Raw genomic sequence first — 16,626 nt, 5'->3', positions numbered from 1 at the left:
ATGATTCTCCCAATGAGAGAAAAACATATTTTCTCAGGGCTCTATGTTCTTTCTCTTGTCGTGAACACTGTATCCTCTGTCCTGGTCTGTCTCACATGCTTTAGCCAGAGGGCCTCTCATCTATTTTACATGGTAAACAGGAAGCAACACCGCATAGGGTTCAGTTACAATGGCCTAGATATTGTGTTATATAGCCTGTAACTCCGAAGGCCCAAATAATGACTTCTTCTCACCATTCAACCTCATAACTCATGTAACATGTATTAGAAACAAGGATTTTATTCAGATGGAAGTAGTTATCTATGCAAATTAAGAACAACAATGGCATACTAGGTGAAATAAATGTCCGTTCTTTAGGTGGTCCTTTCTTTAGCAGTATTTCCACTTAAAAATGTATTAAAAAACGGCTGAAGTCATAGCAACAGCTCCTTGGGGCCTTAAGTGGTCACTCGTTCACCACAGCTCTGTGTATCGTAGCAACAACTTGAGGATTAGGCAGGAGTGCAGCAGCCTGGGCCAGCTGGGGCAGCAGTGTGTAGGTGGAGGTGCGCAGGTACTGAAAGAGGTCCTGGAAGCCTTGGAGATGAGCGTTGACCTGAGGCGGGATACCTAAAGACCGCCCCAGTCTCCTCAACACGTTCCTGTTGTCAGCAGAGTCCAGCAGCAGGGACAAGTCCTGGACTGAGTCATAGTCGAGCATCTCGATACTCTGACCTGGACGGATCATCATCATTATTGTTATTATATTACTATCGTTGTTATTTATTACTCACTTTAACTGAAGAAAAGCAACCATACCTTGAGCTACTTCCCATATTGTCTGAAGTTTCTGCTCCATCTGATATTGACATAGAAAAGAGGACAATTGTCATTTATATAAAAGCAAAATACATTCAACATAATGGGTATTAGTACTGAAGCAGTTCGAATTAAACGAAAAATGTAACAATGACAATAAATGAAATGATTTACAAGTAAAATGCAAAGTATTTTCTAGTTAAAGCTTCAGGAATGTGAAGATACTCTTGAGTGCATCGAAACAACCCTCTCACATAGTTGTGCCTAAATGGCACCTTGACTCTTAATAAGTTAAACCACTGTACCTCCTCCATGGAAGAGCAGCGTCTTTGCTTTTCCTCCCACGTGATGTTCTCCTCTTTCTGACCGGAGGGCTTAATGTTGGTGGTGACATTAATCACAATAGAAGTAGGATGCACCTCATTGTCATGGCTCCCTGTCAAGTTTGGGCCCCTGCAGGGATGAAATTAATACAAATAATCTCATTGAGACTGAAAGAGGTCAATTGAATGAGTGATGAGGCAGTGTGTGTTTAGCAAAGCACCTTGGCGGATCTTGAGCAGGAATAAGGGTCTCTGAAGGGGCTTCTGATTGTTCGGCTGCTCTCTCCGTGGCGCCGTACAAAGGTGTGTACTGAAGGTCATCCACAGACGACAGTCCTTCAGGCCCAGGACAGTACTCGGGAACCTGCTCTGAATATTGCAACAAGTGTGTGTGTGATCAAAAAGTAGTCAAGCAAACGAAGGAGGAAGAGATGTCAAACATCAAGTGTCTGACTCACTGAATCTCTCAGCAGCCAGAAGGACGGCCCAAAGCAGCAGGGCAATGAGGAAAGTTGAGGAAGCTGTTGCTGAACCAATCAGGACCATCGAAAACGTTTCTTCTTTTACTCCTTGATTAAACAGGAAATATCACACAAGTCAAAAGAGTCCAAATGAAAAAGTAGTTTGAGAAAATCGGAAGGGTTACTCACGCTTCTCTTTAGGTTCTTTGAGATTCCCCCTGGGTGCAGTGACCCCGCTGTCTGTCAGAGAACAACAGTTATAACTTTCTTTGACTTATAACTTTCAAGGTCTGTCAATACACAAGCGTATTAACATTATCATTCAGTCTTTATGGTTTATCTCTAGTTTTTACCTCCTTTAGAGCCGTGAGCTGTCAACAGCAAACACTCTTTATGGACTGTGTCACGTCTGTAACAAGGCACACAGGGCAGCTCCACTTCCCCAGTCATGCTCCTGAGTTCATAATACCTGCGCACACAACCACATTCATACACAAAAAACAATGCTAGCACTGATCAGGTGTACTGGTGTTTAGGCTGGTGCTGCAGGTGTAACTCACCCTGGGAGGCACCGACCACACTGGGCATCTCTGGTGGGTGAGCACGCTGTCTTCTTCAGGCGGTTCAGCAGATTGCACTGGATGCATCGCATGCAGGGAGCAACCCCTGTATCTGCGCTGAACGTCCCTTCTCCACACAGAATGCAGACGCCTTCACCGCCATCTCCAAAACCACAGTCCTGAGAATGATGTGCGTTATAGACTTGGAGTCAAGTAGCATGGCTGGTAAAAGAAGGGGAGAGAAAGGGGAGAAAAGATGGTGTGCCGTCATTGTAATGTGTAATGTGCGTTACCTCTGAGAGCTGTTCTCCTGGCCCACATACAGGGCATGAAACACAGGTGGCGTTAGTGTGTAAGAACTCTGTCTGGTCGCAGCTGGGCTCGGAGTGCACCCGCACGCACCAAACCTGAGGAAACACACCTTTAAAATATCAGCAGTGGTAGAAATATTCAGAGCGTTTACCAAAGTAGAAGTGGTAATACTACAAAATAAAGTTCTTCATTCAAAGTAAGGTTACTGAAGTAAAAAGAGAGAAACATTACCAGCAAAATATGAAATTAAAAGTACTTGTTTTTATGAAAACTAGCTTCTTTGGTGGTGTTTATATAGTATATATATACAGTATATACAGTATATATATATATATATATATATATGATGTTAATCTGGGACTAGAGAGTCAAAGTTTAAAAAATCTGTAAAAGGAAATTGCTTGAAGGTCAGACTTACCATGAGCAGAGAAGCAGAGAGACAAGCCTCCATTGGAAAACTGTTCATGGTCCTTCTCTAAGGAGGATGTTACCCCTCTGCCCTCCTACACGGACACCGTAACACTAAAAAATAGATGCAAAATAACACATATAAAAGATAGCTGATACCAAAAACATTCTCATTCTCAGAGGCTACTAGAGAAAAGCAAAGAAAACGTACTGCTCCATATAGTTCGATAAGCAGTGCACCTCTCAGGGACTATTGACTAATTTGCAGCTGCTCCACATTCAGCAGAGGTGTAGTGGTGGGAAAAAAATCGTTGGGAATGCCCCTCACTCTACATCACTGATGACGCAGGAGAGGTTCCCAACCAGACGATCAACCAATGAATGCGAGCCTTTCAGGTCCCCCACCACCTCACGTCACACCTGGTCTTCTCGTATTTCCTCTGGGGAACCCGCTAGTTCTGGACCTGGCCTCTCAGACAGAGAGCCGAGGAGGAGGGAAGGAAATAAGAATGTATGAATGAGACCCTTGTTGTGTACAAATGTGTTTCCCATAAAGAGACTTTGTGTGTGTGTGTGTGTGTGCGTGTGTGTGTGTGTGTGTGTATGTGTGTGTGTGTTTGCAGGCTGAAATAAGGTGAGACCCAAGAATCATAAAAGAGTTCCCAAACAGACACAATCATTCAGTTGCAATATACTGTTTGACCACATTGTGGTAGCACGGAGCCATAAAACCGACAAGAAAAACATATCGTTACATTTCACGCCCCTGACAGGATATTATGGGAGTAAAGAAAGAGGAGATATTGACATACATCAGTTGTTTGACTTGTTTGGACTTAAAGGAAAGCTGAACTCTGGACTTTCTTTACTTTCCGGTCTGTACAGATGAGAGCAAGGCAGTCATGATGGCCATCATATGTCACACAGAAAAGCCAATTAGATTTCTTTGAGCAGTTATCAATTGAAGATAATTGTAAAGCACAAGATTAGAGGAAGACTATTACTTTGACTGTTTGCTGACCTGACATATAGCAAACACACACACACACACATGTTGACTCAGTCATAACCACGAACAAATTGAACCTAAAAAGATTATCTTTTCATATCCAGCATTTGCAGACGCAACCTTTGCAGATGATGTTTTCTGTTTACATGCCAAATCATGTCATCTTTAGCTTTTCGCCGCCGTGAACATTACCGACAATAAGAATCAGTTCTCAGAATCTTACACAGCGACCCCAGATTTAAAGGTGCGTTATGAAATGAGACAAGCCATTTTGATAATGAGACAGTTATGGTACATCCGTGTCATCAACATCTACACAAACAAGGGTGTGTGTGAAGTATTTCTCAACGTCCTGCTTTAAGCCTTGTTATGATAATTACTACCAACCCTCACTGAGCCACTGGACTCTCTGAAACCTAAAACTAGGAGCATTCACACTGAACAAAAATGACTTGAGTGCGTTAACGGGAGGGTTTTCAAATTCACATTTGCAAAGGTCGAATAACGTCGTGATTGTAAGCTTATCGTGCTTGTTAGTTATGTTTATTGGTGGCGATTAATGAGTAACTCAGGGAACTAGGGAGCGGGTGTGGAGGTCTTCTTATAGAGAAATGAAGTGACGCTTGCCAGCAGACTCGTGGCTCAGCCAGCTTCTCATGAGCTGACATTGGTTGTTTAATTTCTCACTAAACAGCTCAAACGTCAGATTTGAAGGAGATGACCACGGTAAGTCTCAGTTATGTTTTCAGCCGCATGGCGATACGATGCTAATTGTTGTATTACTTCAAGGTGAATGCAAATTAAAACTGTTGTTTTAATCTTGTTGTCACCTTTCAGCAGATTTGACCATTTGACCGACGAAAGGTTTCTTGTTTGCTGTCATGAACTCCGTCAGAAGCCTGTCTTGTCTCTTGACTCTAATCTGTCTGTGTACGCAGCTTCTGGCCTCAAGTAAGATTCAGACCAATTAAACGATTTTAAAGCACTTGACAAGATCGCACATCGAGTAATAGCTGTTAATACAAAGAGTGTGTATGGTAGCACCACTTACAATGCCTTCAATTGTCTTGTGTTTTTATTGTTGACGTTTTTTTTTCATTGTGGAACGATTGAGAATAATGGATTGCTTTGATGGCGTACAATATGCTTTGTCAGGCTCCTTCTTTTCGGGTGGGGATATACATCCTCATGGTATTCTTTATATACCTGTGTCTTTCCCACCTACGTGTCTTTGCAGCTTCCTCTGCCAGCACCAGCCTGTGGGGTAAGAAGCTGTCGTTCAAGGGTCGTCCGTGTCTGTGGCAGCTACAACCAGAAGCTGTGTTACCAGCCCTCGAGGAGCTGAGTGCATGCATGCTTTTACAACGCACCCACACCACACCAGCGTGGACAGGCTTTGACTACAAAGCACCAGGGGGAGGAGACACACAGCTGGGACTCGGGGGCTCAGGTACAAATCTGTCCGTCTGGCTGTTTGGAGAAAAACACAGCTTGGAAAGAGATTTGAAATTGCATGAATGGCACTCTGTGTGTTTCACCTGGTCTGGCCGAGCTCGCAGGCTGCGGATCTACATCAATGGAACCAGTAAGTACGAGACCTCTGTGAACCCCATCCTACCCCAGCGACTGGCCCCAAACGGCTCCCTCACTCTGGGGGTGTCTCATTATATAAACACCATTGGGGAGGTGCAGCAGCAGACTGGGAAGGATCTGCTCGGTGAGATCGGTCTGTTCAGGATGTGGGCCAGAGAATGGAGCGCTGAGGAGCTGAGGGGGCAGAGCTGTGCGGATGGAGACGTGGTGAGGTGGGACCTGCGTCAGTGGCAACACAACTGTCAACCCGAGCCTGACAATGACCTACAATGTGGTAAATATAGTATGACCTCTGACCTTTTTGTTTGCTTTTCATGGTCATGCAGTTTGAGGTGTGTAGATTTTAAAGAGTGAATTAGTCCCAGGGCTCCCTCACCTATTCTCACTGCAAGTTAATCTACTGCAGGTGAGAGTTGAAAGAGTGGGCAGTACAATACACTTTGCTGTTCAGTAACTACAGTTTAAGGTCAAACACAAGGTAAACCACACAGCAGTTGAACAGTTACTGGTTCATTAACCTGTTGACAGGTTTAAAAGTTTCCATTTGAAATATTTCATATTTTAAAGCAGCCCTTTTGTTTTTATTTTCTAGCATGGTCACTCTATAAAATCAACATGTGGTTCATGGTTCACTCTACGCAGCCTGGAAATTGTTTCATCTCACTGCAGGAAGTCACAAGAAACTGGGTATGAAGAACATTTGACTAATGACTTTAAACAAACAAGTCAGATTTGATTTAACTCATCTTCGCTCTCATCTCTTATCAGTTGGAGAGCATCTTCCCTCACAACATTTCAGTCCACAACATCCTTTTGTCATCCCCAAGGTAATGCAACTTTTATTAGCAAAACACTCCCCTCAGCTGGCAGCGGTGGAGGAAGTATTCAGATCATCAAAGTAGCAATACTGCATTATAAAGATTCAGCTCAAATTTGAAAGTACAGTCCTTATACCTGTAAATGTGTTGAATAACTTTTCACCACTGCCAGCTGGTTTCTCATTAATAAGACAGCATATCTGTGTGTGTGTGTGTGTGTGTGTGCGTGTGCGTGTGTGTGTGTATTGGTAAGTCTAAATATAAACCGTGATCATAGCGGCAATCTTGGACAACATTCCTGTCTGTAATTTCTGTTATCTGTGTTCCAATACAGCCGTACCTGCCATGTGGTTAATAATTTTGCTGCTCTACCTACACAACAATCTCAGGTACACCACAGTTAAGTCCTCCGTTTCATTTTCCACAGAAGGAAACAGCAATATCCTCAAAGACACGCTGATTAGAGAACAGGCTTTTTTCTTTATTGAGACAATGTCATTTTCCGAGGAAATGAATGACGTATGTGAGCATTGAGCTGAGTTCAGAGGAAACGTGGCTGTCATTTTATGAAAGACAATCAGTTGTGTGTAAGTAAGTACAATGGTACAACCTTTTAATAAAGACGTGAAAACTTTGTTTTTCAGCGATCAACAGCGTTGTCAAACTCCGCCTGTGACAAGTGGTGAGATAAACTCAAGACATGAAAATCTTTATAATACACTATATATGAGGGCCGCATGGCACGATGTGCATGAAAGATTCTCCAAATGTGCAGATTTAAACCTTGTCGATGTGATAAATCCCAAGTTTCAGCTCTGAAGTCTACGTCAACGTGGATCCTGCTGCCAATGTAGAAGTGGTTCAGGCAAACATTGCCGCGTTGCTGAGTTCGACCTTCTCTTACGACTTCTTCAACCTGACAGCAGACCCTAACAGCATCAGCATACTCCCTGTGGGTTCGTACAGTTCTCTATAGTCCTCTCGTATATACTGCGTCAGTCAAACATTAACCAAACCCGGATTATACGACCATTATCTTGAAAAAGGATGTATGTTCATGTCACATGAAGTTGACCGTTTCTGCCGGAAGAATATTTACGTTAATAATTGTATGACGTATGTTACGTTTCTTATTTTTGTTAAACTGGAAACGTTCACTTGATGCGTGAATATTAACAAATCCATTAAAGTGATTAAATGTACCATGCACTTTCACTGTGATTGTTAAGTGACTGAATTAAAAGGATGCTGCATAGATACACACTAATAAAAGAAATATTGCACACCTGCAGAGATACATTAAAACCAGAGACATCATTTCTGTGTTTCATTATAAAACTTCACATTTCCATAATTTGATTTCCGTCAGACTTCATGTTACTTTTAATTTGAGTTCTTCTTTTTAATGTTCCCTCTTTAAGCTTTTTTAATTAATGATTTATTTTGTCTCTTTAAGAGTTACTCCCTGCAGTGTCAGTACCACTGCCAACCGTCAGCTCTGGTACACCTACACCAGGTAAGCATGCAAGAATAAAACAATGCCCATGAATATTACTGCTGGTTTGCAGCAACATGGAATCATGGTGTGATAGCAGTCATTTCGGGGTTTTTTTTTATACAGGTGCAAGACAATCTCTTTATGCTGTCATGTTTCCTTCACAGAAACAGCTCCAACTCAAAGTCTGCCAGCTCGACCCTCTAACACGTCAACGACAGGAGATCCTCTAGATCACAACGAGACTGCCGGTCAGTTCTCTAAACAACTCAGACGAATCGTGTTTGTCTCGTCTTCTTCATTCTTGTTTCTTCTTCAGTTCAGATCTTTACTACCTTATAAGAGAGAATGTATTTTTGCCGGCAGCGTTAAAACATAAAAGCATGAAGGGTATACAATAAAAACACGACAAAGACATTTGAAAACTTTAAAAGTGCTGATCATGTACGTAAAAGAGAGAACAATTATGTGATAAAAGCAGGAAACAATAAGAATGTTGAGAAAGTAAAGTGCTAAGCCCTGCGGGCAACCATTTATTGTTGTATTAGAATTAAGAGTGCTTATTGCAGGTGAGATGGAGAAACACTTTAACTGTTTGCAACTTATTTATGGAACATGAATCCCAGACAAAGTCCTTTAAGACACGATTGTCTGGTTTTGCTTTGATGGATCTCTGTCAATATTCAACCTCAGCAGAATGTACAGACCTTGTTGCATACTGCCTGATTGTGCACATCAAAGCCTCTTTTCAGGTATATTGGTACTTTAATACTTTATTTACTTGCTACCTGTACAGTACAGTCATTGGTGTAGAGAATAAACAGTAGTGGGGGCAGGACAAAAGACAAATGCTTCTTAGAAAGAACAACACGTGTGTGCTTCTCTATAATGTTTAGCACTTTAGAGATGCACTGCTGTGTTATCTGCTGTCTTTTCTCTCCTGCAGTCAAACCAGACACATTCTTCAGAGTTAATTTGACTTTAAGTATGCACGGCAGCCCGACAAAACCAGAGGATAGTATTAAGAAATGGGTAAGAGACTTGCATAACTCAACTTGAAAAGCTGTCTAAAAGGAATTTTGTGGACATTGAAGTATTCTCTTTTGGCAAAAGGTGAAAGAACAGCTGGAGAATGGCAGCATGATTGTGCTGAATCTCATCATAAAGGAGAACGTTGGCAGGTGGGACCCATTGAATTTATTTAGTTAGTGAGTGCTTAATATGTGTGGTATAAAAGAGTTGACATATTCATTATCTCTAATATTCATAGGAACATGGAGCAGCACAATGGACTGATGGTGAGTGTGCACTTCATTTTAATAGCATAGAGAAAAAGACAAGCCAAAAATGGTATAAATGGCATCATTTTATAGTTTAATCCTTTGAATAATATGTATTACCACTGCAGCTACTGATATTTACATTGCAACATCTCTCTGGTTTCCTTTTGTCAGATTTTCCACGGCCAACCAAAACAGTAGGTGACCAAAAAAGAGAGGAATAATGGTGCAAAAAGCTTACTGTTTTTTTTTTGCCACTAATCGTATTTGTTTCGTCTGCAGATATTACTGCACCTTCCATGTTCAAGAATACAACAAAAACAGCGTGGCAGAAATTCTCACTTTAATTAATGCTGCCTTGATATCAGGGTATAAAGATGACTCCATTACTATTCAAACTATGGATTTGGCGATCAAACACATAGGTAAGCTTGCCTGAAGGTGTGAGGCTGAAGAATCAGTGAAATCTGTTAAATCAGCTCCCAAAACTTAAAAGGCCTTTTAATAATTTATGCTCCAGGTCTTTGTTTATTTGACTGCTTTCATTTGCCTGAAGTCCTGAAATGTTTTAATTATATGTAAGGCACTTTTTTACTGAGAAGCGCGTTATAAATAAAGTTGTATTATTATTATAAAAGCTGGATTTCCTAACACAAGCAAAGATGTGTTTAGTTATGAAATACGATTTAACATTATGTATATATTATTTTTCAGTGCCAGCAAACTGTTTGGAAGAAACTACTTCAACAATCTACGGACAATACATTTGGCCTGAAGTGTTTCCACAAGTCAACCAAACGATAGGATGCAAAAAGCCAAAATTAAAGAGAGGCTTCAGGCTCTGGTAAGACCATTCATCCAGGATTTCATATTTGACCAGAGACAATGAAATCAAGACAATATCTCCAACTAAGCACATGCCAAAAATCTGCCAAAAGACTAATCTTAAACAATCATCATGCCGTACATCATTATTTAATATATTATTGGCTGACATTGTACAGTGGAGTATTATAAACGTCTTTTTACACAATAATAAAGCACATAGTGATTTACAATAGAGGCAACAAGTAATAATGTTCACGGGTTTATTCACACCAGAGTTATCTGAGCCAATATTGATCTTGTGGGATTTTATTTTTGTATAGTTCTCTATTTACTTGTAAATCCTTTTCATCGTTGTTGCAACAGACTGTTTCCATAGAGACAGCTCAGCGAGACAAGAAAACAATTTCCTAGAAGGGAATTATTAGTGTAATGAAGGGCTTCAATCTTCTGACATTATCTCTGACACATTTAATATAAATATTACTCGAGGGACAATACGGGTAATCAGTTTTATGGTCTCTGAGTGAAACCGTTGACGCTTTTAAGACTAAAACACAATCATCAGCGGTGGACATGTGCTTTTAATAATTTTTTTATAACCCTTTTGACTGACAGTGAAGTTTAATTAAAACAATCAGAAATTTACCAGAAATAATATCTGATGTCTTCTGCCTCTGTTGTTTCTGTCTCCTCTGATTCTCTTCAGTAAGTTAGACATTGACACTGACACGACCAGCTGGACTAAACCCAATATGAAAAACTGCAAACCGCTTGTGATCATATCAGACCTTGACAATATCACTGTCACCACTGGTAAGAGGATCAGTCACACACACACAGGCTGGTTAGTTTACATGATATGATTTTAAAAGATACTTGGGAACAAAACATTTCCCCTCTTGTTTATTCTTTATCCTTTCATCTAAATAAAGCAGAATAACCTGCCCGAAAACACAGCAAAAAACATGAATGACATTACTGATTTCTAGGTAACGCGGCTGAGGTTGTGGAAATGATTCAGGACCTTGTAGATGTTCAGTTAGGTGACAGTGCAGAGCTCTCGTCCTCCGAGCTGGATACGGTCGTGGAGAAGCTCAGTGAAGTGGTTCACATCAGCAGCATCAAACCTGCGATTGGTGCCGATATCGTCAATATTGTTGCAGACATCCTGCTTTCCAAAACTTACGTCGCTCCACTGGCTAGCATGTAAGTTGAGATTTTACAGAAATACATATTCCTTCTAAATCTTATATTTTCTAATCTTACTTTCTTGTTAATCAATCTGGTTTTTCTTTTGTCTTTGGGAAAGTCTCCTTAACCTGACAGACAGACTGGGGAACAATATGGATTTCCAAGATGGATCTATCAGTGTATCAGCCCCGTCGTTGGCCCTGTCCATGGTCAACGTAGATCAAAACGAATTCAGTGGCCTTACCTTTGGTGTGTCCTATGATTCTTCTAATCTGAATCCAGAGGTAAGACGCTGGAAATGGTTCCACCTGATTTTTGTGACACTAATGTCCTGGAAACAGTCTTAATAAAAAGACAAAGAGTTGGAAGTCTGACACGGCGTGTTGAGGTTGACGGGTGATTAGAAATACCTTGTTTTTCCACAGATTTTTTTCAACCACAGCTTTGTGAGTGGACTGCTCCCTGACACGAATGCAACTATCTCTTTGCCCTCTGAACTCCACAACTTCTTCCCTTCTGGAGAAAGAAATACAACTCGTGTCCAGTTTCAGTTCTATGGAACGGATGACCTTTTTCAGGTATTAAATCTTCTCTTGTTACTATTTGCAATCTAGTTGTTTTCCTTTTATTTGGTTGTTGTTGTTTTTCCTTTTTTTCTTCTTCTTCTTTTATTTTCAGATGCTGAAAAAATATTGAAATATTTCCTGCAGACCACATAATGCTCACAGTTATGACATTTTGGGAAATACGCTTATTTGCTGTCGCGCAGAATTAAACGAGAGATTGACACCACACCCGTGGTTATGGTTAGCTTAGCATTAATGCTGGTAACAGGTGGAAACGGCTAGCCATTTGTGGTGTGTCTTTATCTGTGAGCTGTAGAAGATTTTGAACTGAACTTGGCTAGCTGTTTCCCCCTGGTTCCAGTCTTTGTGCTAAGCTAAGCTAAGCCGGCTGATGGCTGTAGCTTCATATTTACTGTACAAACTTTAAAGTGGTGTCATTCATCTCATTTAACGACAAAAGCATAAATGTCAAACTATTCCTTCAAGAAACAACAATAAAATAAAAGTGGCACTAAACTAATTCAATTGTCTCACTATTTAAAGATTAAAACAATCAACATAGTATGACAAATCTGCTCTCTCTCACTGTAGCACATTTGATTGACCACTGAGCTTATCCTTGTCCTGCCTCTTGTGTAACAACCATTTTATTTTTTTTAAAAGGACCCGCACACAACCAATGCAACACAGAGCAGCTGTACATTGAATTCCTTTGTAGTATCGGCCAGCGTCAATAACAGCCGTATCAACAACCTGAAGGATCGAGTGGTGGTGACCCTCCGCCATCGAACTCCCAAACAAGTGAGAATGAATTCAGTTTATCAGTGAGAAGAAGAGCTCCTATTTCACCTTAAAACCTCCGTCACCTCCATGTTGTCTGTATTTTACAGCCAGAAGACAAGGTTCAGTGTGTGTTTTGGGATTTCCTGAAAAACGGTAATTATTTATCGAACTTTATATGTTTACAGTTGGATTTAGATGATTTTCAGTAATTCAGCCACATGAAACTTTTGAGGAACCAGTGACATCAATAAAGAGTCGTTAACGCAGGAAGCTGTGTGTCTGCTGATAAGCTGCTGTGATCAAATGTGTGTGTGTGTGTGTGTGTGTGTGTGTGTGTGTGTGTGTGTGTGTGTGTGTGTGTGTCAGGTGGGCGGGGCGGTTGGAACAGCAGAGGTTGTGAAACCCGGAGTATTTCTGCCAATCGGACCAGCTGTCTCTGTGATCACCTCACACATTTCGCTGTGCTGCTGGTGAGTCACTGGTCTGCTTTTTATAAATCAAACCAGGGAACAAACCACTCCCACAACATACTGTGTGCAATCTGGCCAGTAGCGGACTGCTGACATATATTTCTGCCAATGATGCAGGAAGCTGATGTTAACACCACAATGTGTGAATTTTAATTATGTCATTCAAATAAATATAAAGGGATGAGTTTTAAGAGCTGGAACATCTGCTTCCCACTGTGTCTGTGTTGGTGCTACCACTAGGGGACTTTAAATATAAGCAAACAACATGTAAACATACAGTTGGTGCATTGTGTTTCAGGATGTATCCAGAACACCCATCAGTGACGCTGACAGCCAGATTCTGACAGTGATCTCATATCTTGGTTGTGGTATATCCTCCATCTTTCTGGGCATCACTCTTCTCACCTACCTTGCTTTTGAGTGAGTCACCCTGAGGGACACCAACACAGTAATCACGTTGCATCAAGGTTTATATTATAAAGACCATCTTTGCTGCAATAACTGCAATGCTGCTTCATAGCAGATTGTGTTAACATCAATTTGTTTCCTATTTGCACATGCCTAAGATCACGGTGAGATCTGAGTTGTTCCCGGTGTCTGTCACTCTCGTACACATTAGGAAGCTGCGTCGCGACTACCCATCTAAGATTCTCATCAACCTGTCAGCTGCCCTGCTGGGGTTGTGCATGCTCTTCCTTCTGGACTCCTGGCTCTCATCCTTCTCCAACTACAGTCTGTGCATTGCCACTGCTGCAACGCTGCACTACTTCCTGCTGGCTTCTTTCACCTGGATGGGCCTGGAGGCCGTGCATATGTACTTCGCACTGGTCAAGGTCTTCAACATCTACGTTCCCTCCTACATCCTGAAGTTCTGTGCTGTGGGATGGGGTAAGACAGAACTCAAAGTGTTGCTCACTGTAGTTGGAAAGGTCCAGTTGGCTTTGATTGGCTGATAGGGTCCAGGAGTGGGTTTGGATTTGTTTGGGTCAAGCAGCTGGGGGTTTAGTTGGTAACACTTTATTTTGCAAATCTGTAATTTTATATATAATTTCCAAGACGTGTCCTGGAAATTTACCTAAAATAGGGATGTCCTTGAATGAATTAGTTCCATTTACACCCAATTAAATATGTATTCATCGCTCATTTATTATTACAAACTGTATTCGCCTTATATGTTGAAATATATCCTCGACTTGACAACAAGACTCAATTAATCAAAAAATAATAATCAAAAAATAAAAGCCTTACTAAGGAGTTAAACACTATGGTTTGGTAATGTCAGCTATTTATAATTTAATAATTAGGATTGTATGTGTTCTTACAGGTATTCCTCTGGTCATAGTCAGCTTGGTGCTGGCCATAGATAAAGACGCCTACGGCAGCGCTGTGCCTGAAGAGTCTGCAGTGATGCTTCAGTCCACTGACCAATTGTAAGTGACAAGCGCTGGTCTGTCGTTGCAGCCGGGGTGAATCCGTGTGAGTCATGGGAGCATCATGTCTAAATTGTGTGAGGAAAACTGTGAGATGGGAGCCTGATGAACGTTGATGAGATTATGAATTAATTGTTGAGGATCAGAAAACTGCACAAAACAACAACAACAAACAAGCAATGAATCCCAATCTCTGCAGTGTCGAACACACCGAAAGCAATGTCATTGATGACATTTATCCTGAAGTAAATGACATGATGATTATCCCTCTCCCTCCCTCCAGCTGCTGGCTGCAGAATGACGTCTTCTTCTACGTAACCGTGGTGGCATTTGTCCTTCTGATCGTGTTGTGCAACACCTTTGTATTCATCGTGGTTCTGATCCAGATCAGACAGATGAGTTCCAATAAGCGGTCAACAAACAGCCGCAGCTCTTTGCATGACTTGAGGGCGGTGGCCAGTCTCACGGTCCTGTTAGGCCTGACCTGGTCGATGGGCTTTTTTTCATTTGGGCCAGGCAAAGTGGTCTTGATGTACCTGTTCTGCATCTTCAACTCCTTGCAGGGTAAAATATGAGCTGTAGCTGGTGTTAAGTATTATTAGCTACAGAGGAGCGAGTCATTTTTCAACACCTGTTATTCAGATTTCTTTTCCCGCCTAAACTCAGCATGTGTTTTATTTTGCATTTACCCCATGCACTTTGCAATTGATCTTAAAATAAGATAAGATAAGATAATCCTTTATTAGTCCCGCAGTGGGGAAATTCACAATCTTCTTGGTTTTAAAATGATTTCGTAATTTTGCTTTGATGTTTATTTTTTGAGACGTTACATACATGTGAACAGAAGAGCACTTTTAAGAATACAGTTAAAGATAAAATGAAACTATATGAAATAAAACAAAAGTGCTAAGAGAAATAAAAAAACAAAAATACTACTATGTCTGTATCATGTTGTATTATTTCACAATTGTCTCATATGTCTGCTCTTATTATTTTTTACAGGATTCTTTGTCTTTTTCTTCCACTGTTTGATGAAAGAAAACGTGAGGAAACAGTGGAGAATCCACTTGTGCTGCGGACGTTTCAGACTCAGTGATTACTCAGGTAGGCTACATATTGTGTGTGGACTTAGGACTTATTGCAGAACAACGGCCAGATGGTTAAGGGCGTGCTATTTTCAAGATGGTTGATGAAAAACCTTTTCCTTCTCGTCCCCTGTGTGTTCAGACGGGAGCCGCTCTGTGACAATGGGCGGTCGCTGCAATAAGAATCATCTCATTAACTCTGACTCAGTCGCTTCTGACGACACTTCCACCATCAGAAAGGTCTCCGACTCCTCCACCGGATCAACACCAAACCACCACCAGGGGGCGTGAGCGGGCCTCTGTGTGTGCCATTCTGTACATCTCGACCCTCCAACATGCACTAACACTCACAGCAGAAAATAGAACAGCTTCGTGTCTGTTATGGGTTAGTTAGGGAAAGGATCAGTGGGATACACACGGTCCGTGGACACTCCTGCACCATGATCAGCCATGAAAATTATAATGAAATGAAATGTCAGTTCAAAGTCCAGTAATGACGTGTGCTCTGAAAAGTGCATATTTAATCTAGAGTTTACCTTCAAGGTTTACAGCACTACTTTCACTCTACAGTTGAATCACAGAAACAAATATTCAGTGTTTGTAAAACTTGTAATAGTAAAGTAATATGTACGCTAAAGTAAATGTTGCATAGGAAGCAGTTATAAGAGTTGTCCGTGTAAATGTAACGTGAATGTAATGGCAAAGGCAGTATCTGTAAACAGTAACTATTAATACATAATAAATTATACTCATGACTGTTTTTTTGTCATATGTAAGACCAGTCAGCTTCTTCTTTTCACCTTTAAAGTTTCCCTGCTTATGATGTTTCCTCTGAAGACATGTTTTAAAGGTATACTTCATATCAATGATAGTCAAATATGAATGTACGTTTTGTGGGCGTCTGAAGATTGCTTTTTCTCTGTGCAGATTTCAACCCGTCAAGAGCTCCACTGATTGTTCTCGACTGTAAACTAAAGTAAGACATTAAGCACATTTTTAATTTGTGGACTGACTTATCCTATTGAAATAGTGTATGAAATAATGCTGCAACTGTAACAAGATCATAATTTGCTAACATAGAACATCTACACCATGAGCAAACAACTAGTTTATGTATCACAGACCACTGTTATGGTCTGGCTGTAAAACCAAATGATCATGAAAACTCAGGCAAACAAAGTCCTTTATTCCACAAAGGCCAGGACATTTCAATTTG

The 16,626-nt window shown here is 41.0% G+C and overlaps 2 protein-coding genes across 2 annotated transcripts; one reads left to right on the top strand and one right to left on the bottom strand.

The window, feature by feature from the left end:
• Window positions 1-445: 445 nt before the first annotated feature.
• Window positions 446-2,920, bottom strand: LOC306702051 (uncharacterized protein; the record flags this gene model as incomplete). The annotated part of the gene is made up of 10 exons (XM_079167544.1): window positions 446-714; window positions 799-838; window positions 1,104-1,251; window positions 1,343-1,457; window positions 1,580-1,690; window positions 1,772-1,822; window positions 1,936-2,051; window positions 2,143-2,321; window positions 2,436-2,549; window positions 2,873-2,920. The coding sequence occupies 10 exons, from the start codon at window positions 2,918-2,920 to the stop codon at window positions 446-448; spliced, it is 1,191 nt and encodes a 396-aa protein (XP_079023670.1).
• A 1,832-nt stretch (window positions 2,921-4,752) lies between these two features.
• On the top strand, window positions 4,753-16,186 carry adgrg4a (adhesion G protein-coupled receptor G4a; the record flags this gene model as incomplete). Its single annotated transcript, XM_079167543.1, has 28 exons — window positions 4,753-4,822; window positions 5,109-5,738; window positions 6,057-6,151; window positions 6,233-6,291; window positions 6,617-6,671; window positions 6,927-6,964; window positions 7,090-7,238; window positions 7,739-7,798; window positions 7,945-8,028; window positions 8,724-8,809; window positions 8,891-8,958; window positions 9,048-9,075; window positions 9,232-9,254; window positions 9,340-9,482; window positions 9,772-9,901; window positions 10,592-10,698; window positions 10,875-11,091; window positions 11,195-11,360; window positions 11,502-11,654; window positions 12,306-12,443; window positions 12,533-12,578; window positions 12,792-12,895; window positions 13,194-13,315; window positions 13,515-13,783; window positions 14,220-14,325; window positions 14,609-14,889; window positions 15,328-15,429; window positions 15,553-16,186. The coding sequence occupies 28 exons, from the start codon at window positions 4,753-4,755 to the stop codon at window positions 15,699-15,701; spliced, it is 3,678 nt and encodes a 1,225-aa protein (XP_079023669.1). The 3' UTR covers window positions 15,702-16,186.
• Window positions 16,187-16,626: the final 440 nt, after the last annotated feature.

The sequence above is a fragment of the Pholis gunnellus genome (genome assembly GCF_910591455.1).
Source record: "Pholis gunnellus genome assembly, chromosome: 10".
NCBI classification, from domain to species: Eukaryota; Metazoa; Chordata; class Actinopteri; order Perciformes; family Pholidae; genus Pholis; species Pholis gunnellus.
This window is presented reverse-complemented; position numbering and strand designations above follow the sequence as displayed.